This window comes from Hyalella azteca, unplaced genomic scaffold (assembly GCF_000764305.2).
Source record: "Hyalella azteca isolate HAZT.00-mixed unplaced genomic scaffold, Hazt_2.0.2 contig4353, whole genome shotgun sequence".
Taxonomy (NCBI): Eukaryota; Metazoa; Arthropoda; class Malacostraca; order Amphipoda; family Hyalellidae; genus Hyalella; species Hyalella azteca.
Window position 1 is genome coordinate 293486 of NW_025934572.1, and position 7679 is coordinate 301164.

At 36.7% G+C, this 7679-nt stretch overlaps 1 protein-coding gene across 1 annotated transcript; it reads right to left on the bottom strand.

The window, feature by feature from the left end:
* Nucleotides 1-386: 386 nt before the first annotated feature.
* Nucleotides 387-6069, bottom strand: LOC108682168 (peptidyl-prolyl cis-trans isomerase FKBP1B). Its single transcript, XM_018171292.2, has 4 exons — nucleotides 5921-6069; nucleotides 2385-2432; nucleotides 1474-1586; nucleotides 387-1281 (listed from the first exon to the last, which is right to left on the bottom strand). Exons 1-4 carry the CDS (start codon nucleotides 5955-5957, stop codon nucleotides 1153-1155), a joined length of 327 nt encoding a protein of 108 aa, XP_018026781.1. The 5' UTR covers nucleotides 5958-6069; the 3' UTR covers nucleotides 387-1152.
* Between the last annotated feature and the right edge of the window lie 1610 nt (nucleotides 6070-7679).

The following is a 7679-nucleotide window of genomic DNA, read 5'->3' on the forward strand; positions in this document are numbered from 1 at the left end:
CTGCACTCAGCGATCTCGTTGCTTGCTCAAAGCAAATGACATACGTCTGCGCTCACCACAATGTCTGAAACCTATCATGAATCTTTTCATTTAAAAACCATAGCTTCAGTTTCTACCAACCTACAACATTAGTCTGTAAATGCTCAATTTTGCCCAACATCGATATTTTTCACAAAGGTTCAGTCTCCTCTTGAGGTCATAAGATTGTCAGTTGCGGAGATTAAGTATATCTGAAACTCTTCTCTAACATAAATGTGCTGGGAATACTCGTACGCAAAACGATTTTGGTGATATCAGGATCAGTAGATAGAGTTAATTTAATTTGATATCCGTCATGAATAACGAAGCTTTCCTAAACGCAAACTAAATAGGTAATGAAACGAACATTTCGAGGGCAAAAGATTTGCTACATGTGTTATTTTACGACAGAGGCATTGTTTACAAGAAGAAACAATTCTGCAAAGAATTTAAGAGAACTAAATAACATACAACAAAATTAACTAGCATCAGTTTAAATGCGTCACGAAAATTGCCACAAATTTATCAACTTTTTATATTTGAACTTTTAAAAAGTGACTTAAAAATTCACGAGCTTAGAAAAACGATAAATTGACTCTAAAACAAGTCAACAGTTCCAGAGTGCGTCAGACGAGGCCTGGGACCAGTGCGCAGCAGCTGGTCTCCGAGGGAGGATGTGCAAACTTAGGGCTAGTCTAGTAATAAGATGTTAGTAACGCTCCAGTTCATCCAAACTGCGTGGCTGCTGATGACCCATACGTTGTTGAAACTAGGATTGAACTATGAATGATGTTAAATATGATACAAATTAATTAATATTAAATTGCACCACTCATAATCCATGCATTAACAATTTTCAAAGTAGAAGCGAACCACGAGTAAAGCATATGGTAATACTGATTACTTAGGAAAGATTTACACACGTATACAGCATCAAAAAAATAATAATAAATAATTTCAAGTCGCAGGAATAGTCAACAAAGAACCCTCTAAATGGTGTTTCTCTACACTACTTGCACGTCATAGAGCCCATGGACGGTTTTGGTTGATACTGATGACTTGCAAGTTCCAGGAATTAAAATATTCAATAAGAAGACGCAGAGGCATCAGCAACGCAGCAGAAAGGTGCGTGAACTAGTTGATGGCGAGAAGCTCCACATCAAAGATGAGGGTTGCATTGGCTGGTATGACTCCTGGATAGCCACGAGCACCATACCCATAGTCGGGTGTGCATGTCAGCTTAGCTTGCTCTCCAATGGTCATCTGAAAATGATGCGAATATCAAATCAGACAAGCAATCGATAAAAATATTTCTGGTGATTTACAGCGGCGTGCAGTGTTTAAGTAATTTCTGCATATTTATTCAGTTCTTAACTCAAAATTTGTGCAAAACCTAGGCAATTGCAACAAAGCATTCAAAATTTAGGCATTGACAATCTAACTCTCGCCTTATACCTTGGCAACTCCTTCATCCCAGCCCTTGATAACTTCTCCCTCTCCAATTCGGAATTTAAATGGCTTGCCTCTGTCACGTGACGAATCAAATTTCTTGCCATCAGTTAATGTACCTGGACACAAGATAGGAAATTATTTCTTAGCAATAATGCAAAAATATCAACTCATACAACCAGATAACACATCAACTTTGATACCAATAACAGAAATAATCCATAATAACCATAAGAAATTTGAGACTCATCAAATTGGTATTAAAAAATACTTGGGGAGAAGGAATTCACTGCAGCCACCAGACAAAATTTTCAACATTTGCAGGCTTTTGTTCAATTAAATTCCAAATGCGTTCTTTAGAAAAAGGACTTAATAGTAATGGACAATCACAAACTAAAACACAAGCAAATACTCAGTATTGGCTTTACTTTAAATGCTATGTAAAGTGATGTTAAAATGGATTTCTATGAAAAATATTTTCAGTCAAAATGACCTACATAAGTATTTACACTACAAGGATTTTCAAATTTACAAAACAAATTTCATAATAATGCTGCTGAAATCTCCCGTACACAGTTTTGTACTTAAAAAATAGATACAAAAACATTAAAATCTGCCTACTAACACAGGATCATAGTCAGTATAATGCACCATCAGCACTGGAACTGCGATTAGGAAGATGTTGGTTTATACCAAGTTTTAGAGTTTACTGCCACAATATCCTGCACAGGCCAAATGCTCTGGTACAAATTTGTAGCACACTTGCTGTGAAACCAGCATATTCTGTACTGGAATCAAACTACACTAACAACCACATTTGACTCTAGTGAAATTTAGGGAAAGATCTTATGAAGAAATCAGTTCAGTATTTCACTCTGCATCAATAATCACCAGTGAAAGTGTTGCCCCCCACTCACCAGTGTAATGTACAGTCACTGTTTGGCCCTTCTTGGGGCCAGCTCCACCTAGAAAATTGAAAAAAATTAGTAAATTTACTGCAACAAAATAATATAATCACATCAATGGGGATAGTTCAGAAGAATTGAATGGCACTGCTTAGCCAGACCAAGTTCATGTTCAACAAGTTAACAATAGATTACCTATGGCTATAGTAAAAGATTCACTTTCATTATGATGTGATTATAATAGGTATGAATCCTATCTATATATCATACTTTGAAACTTTCAGCTAGACATTTTGAATTGCAAATTTATTCATTTTCACAGACATCTAAAATAAGTTGAGCACAAGCCACAGGAAAATATTCAATGTTATCACACATGAACAACCATCCTCATCCTTTTTGAGACAATCAAGTAACTGATAACATTTTTATTGTGAAATTAATTTATTCTTCTTGACTTTCTATATTAAAAGTGCCAAATTTAATTATGCCTGGAAGGAAAAGAATATTCCTATATAGCAACAATTTGCTTTCAGGTCTGGGGCAAAATTGCATTTAAAGTGAAGATAAAATGTTTTTGTTGCATGTTTTTTGAGGGTTAAACAAGAGACTTGATGTAATGTGGATTCATACAATGGCCAATGAGTTTGCGGTCTCAAAGTGGCTTTCCACAATCCACTATTTGGCATTTTTATCTCATTTTCTCATTTATGGAAAAAATGCATTAGGGTACACGCGCCATATTCTGACACTGTGGGTAATTCTGACACCTCTCAACTTTTTCCTTTATATTATGCTTTGTCTTAGTTCCACGCATGCGTAGATGGTTGAAATAGTGACGTCATACTATTGTGCACAATATTTCTGCAAAACACTAGGTCTGGCAGGAAAATGTTAAGATCTGCAGAGCAAAACTCCACGTCACCCAGTGAGAACATCAAAACACGTGTCAAAGTTGATAGTTGACTTTGCTCTACCAAATAGTGATGAACTGTTTGTGTAGAACGAATATTATGGTTCAAGACTTTTAAATAAGTCTGTGAATATATTAGGAATCCTAAGTATAATTGTATTTGCTGATTTTAAGTGGTAAATAAATTAATAGATGATAAATAAAGTTAAGAGACTGTTTTAGACACATAAAAACTAATTCTGACACAGCTCGTAATTAGACACACACAGCTCATTCCGAGCTGTGTCGTATTCCAATACAGCTCACACAGGGCATCGGAATTCCAACACAGGGCGTCGGAATTACGAATCACAAGTTTGATGTGCTTTTGGAATTAGTCTTACAATATACCGAATTTAGTCACACACAGCGTTGGAATTCGGTGATTTTGTAGATTTGAATTCTAAAGGCTTTTAAATAAATATGGCAACAGTTTGTGACGTTTCATCATTGCTGGCGCATAGTGTGGTGTTTTGAGAGTGACGTAACGCAATCAGAACTAGAGTTGTGCATAAGGTGATCCTTTTATAGCCATTAATTTCTTGCTACATCCTCAAAGTGTTGGAATATGGTGTCTTTACCCTAGTGTGTGTGTGTGGTGTTTTGAGAGCGACATAAAGCAATCAGAACTTGAGTTGCGCATACAGTGCTCTATTTATAGCCATTCATTTCTTGCTACGTTTTTAAGGTGTCAGAATATGGTGTGTTTACCCTATTGTGCTTGCCATGTCCGTCCGTCCTTTTGTCTGCCCATCCATCATCATGATCCATGAATTGCTCTTGAAATGAAATGCGTGCTGTCACTCACTGCAGTGAGTACCCAGTTATATTTTTATGATGGATTCATGGCTAGAAAATCCCCAAATTCACATCTCCAAAAATCCAGCTGCAGCTCAGACCTCAGTCAGAGGCTCAGAGAGTATGGTGCAAGCATAAAAATGCAAATTTGAATAAAAAAAAAAAACATTTGTAGGTTGCAAAAAAAAAACTTCCTCTCTGAAGTTTAATAGACTAAAGATTGTTGGTCTCCTAACTGGCTTGGCAGATGCAGAGAGCCAGAGACTGCAATCATTAAGGGCTTATATTATAAACTTCAAGGTTTGGTAATGACACCAGAAGTCCAGTTCCAGAACACATGGCAAAGTCGAAATTGGAAAATTTGGAATTATTGGATGAAAAAACTTGGGTAGGATAAACGCGGTTAATTCCGACACTTCAAGGACGTAGCAAAAAATGAATAGCTATAAAAAACTGTACGCACAACTCGAGTTCTGTTTGCTTTACGTCACTCTCCAAACACCGCACTATGCACCAGCAACAATGAAACATCACAAAATGTTGGCATATTTATTTAAAAGCCTTTAGAATGCAAACCTGCCAAATCCATATATTCCGACACAGTGCAACACTGTGTGTGACTGAATTCGGCATTTTGTGAGACTAATTCCGGACGCGCTTGAAACTCTACTAATTTGTAATTGTGACACTCTCATGTTCAAATTCCGATCACTGTGTGAGCTGTATTGGAATATGACACAGCTTGGAATTAGAACACTATGGTATTGAATATTGAACACTACTTCTTCAGGCTATTAATTAAGAGCTATTAAGCTTTTAATCAAGAAAATTTTAGTTTTTGCACACAGCTTGGAACAAGCTGTGTGTGCCTAATTCCAAGCTGTGTCGGAATTAGTTTTTATGTGTCTATAACCGTCTCTTAACTTAATCATCTATTAATTTATTTACGACTAGAAATCGGCAACTACAAGCATAGTGGCAAAGCAGAGAGTTTTTTAGACTCTTCCTTAAGTTCATTTTTGAGTCCTATAAGTAGACCAGTAAAGTATCTTGGATACCAGAATTATCATACATAAGAAATCTGTTAAAATCTTGAGTAAATGAGGAAATTAAAAATGAACTGATTCTAAAAAATCACTGGTTTGCCACTATGACTACAAGTATACTTAAAGGATTCCTAATATATTCACAGACTTATTTAAAAGTCTCAAACCATAATATTCTTCCTATAAAAACAGTTATTCACTATTTGGTAGAGCCATGTCAACTGTCAAATTTGACACATTTTTCGATGATCTCACCACGTGGCATGCATTGTCTCTCTTTGGATCTCAATATTTTCCCACTAGATGGCCAAGACCTAGTGTTTTTGCAGTATTTCGACATGCAAATGTATGACGTCACCATTTCAACCATCAATGAATGCATGGAACTAAAACAAAGCTTAATATAAAGGAAAAACTAGAGAAGTGACGGAATTACCTACGATGTCGGAATATACCGCATTTACCCTAACTATAATACAGTCTCACAGCCTCACAGGACTGCAACAAAAATTGAAAAATTACTACTCATTACTATGTTCTATGCATTTGCAGCTCGTTAATCACGAATTTTCAATATTTCTATACTCTACCTAGTATTTTACTATTTAGCATCTCAACCGGCCGGCAGACACCTAGGTATCTGCCACTGCCAGTTCAGTCAGTTGCCACCAAGTTTCAAGTCCAAATATCACAATTTGGTCAAAGAAAATCAAGAGTCAATAGAATCGCTACAGACAATTGAAATTTCTTACCATTTCCTGGCTTAATTGTTTGAACCTCAACACCCATGACTTCTTGAAGTATTCGTGATTTTTAATTTTTGTACTATTTGTCTCGAGGGAGTACGGACTACGGAGAACACAGCGAACGCCGAATCACATTTACGCTGAATCAAGCGTACCAACATTTCTTCTTGTGAGGTATATAGAATATATATAAAATTAGCGGTAGTTTCAATGAATAATTGGTCTCATATTTTTTAAAAGTTACAATAAATATATTGAACGATAAAATTTAATCTTTTTTCTCTATGTGATTAGTATTTAAAATGATTCACAAACAGTTACCTATATCGGAATTATAAATACCAACTTTAAACGAATGCAATATTCAGTAAATCACACATGAAATATCGACGATGAATGGATATGAATTTTAAATTATGCAACAAAAGTTCATATAAGGATTACAAATGCTTATAACCGTTTTAAAATCAGCTACGGTATTAGAGTGTTCTGATGAGCATGAACCGATTCGACACTTTTACCAACTCGCCTGCGCACTCGAACGCAAAACTTAACGCAATAACGCTCAACTTGCCCAGTCGTAACTCCATCATGTTTCAAAATTGAATGAAATCCGTTCAGTATTGTAGGAGTTATGACTGGGCGATTTCGTAATTGTGTCGAATCGATCTAGCTGATGGCATATCTCACCACTCCACACAACTCCCGGAGCGAAGCTTCAGAAGTTCGTGAAAGAGTCAACTTGTGGAGAGTTGAATTTTTTACCTATAATTTTCCAAGGTTTTTGATTACGGCAGTACAGGTGGGAGGTAGTCGAGTGGTTATCATCTTGACACTATACCGTGATTAAATTATAATAACCAATTTTTCATGGTTATTTGCCGCAAATTGGTCTTTCCATTTCTGAAATAAGAATTATCCATATTGAGTCCAGTATCATCGTATAACTGGTAGATTGAATCATATATATATATAAAAACGACCGTCAAATTAGCGGAATTTGATCTTGCGTTAATGAAAAAATGTCTCAATGAAATCTAATACGTCAATTGAGAGATATTTCTTTGACATCCTGAATATGAGCCGCATCCCAGTTAAACATGTGAACAGAGTAATGAAATCACACGACTTCAACACAAGCAGAAGGTTCTCGGACCTTCTTGTGCGATGTTTAATTAAAATTTGCGCAGGAACTCAAGATAAATATAATGGTTTCTGAAATTGACTGCACGACCGATAGTGGTAGCGGTCAATTGAGCTGGGCCAAGACCTGTGGTCGCCTTCGTCAACTAGTCCACAGCATATGGTTACCTCATGTTCAATGAAAACAAGTCATAAGTAAAAAAAAATCCAAATAACCGAAATGAAAACAAACGTTCATTTCACAATGACGCAGGCAGGGTGGCCCCGTGGTTACAGTTCAGAGTACTAGGATTGGAGCAGAGAGGCGCGGGTTCGATCCCGGCTCTGTGCGCCAGTTTCTGGTCAGAATCGACGAGGAGGCCGGGCGGTTAAGCACAGCAGAATTGTAGCAGTGCGTTGCGAGTTCAAGCCCGCAACAAGCTGTGGCTGTTCTGCGATGTTAAGAATCAGTGACAGGCCTACGGCCTAATAAACGCTGAAACCGCTATTATAGAGGTACCAAGACAGATTTTTGTCAGCATTTATCTTGAATAAATTCGGTTTAATATGTTATTTACTTCATTCTTTCTTCTAACCACAAGTGCAACAAACGTCGCCTGCCATTTGACATGAAATGAATCAC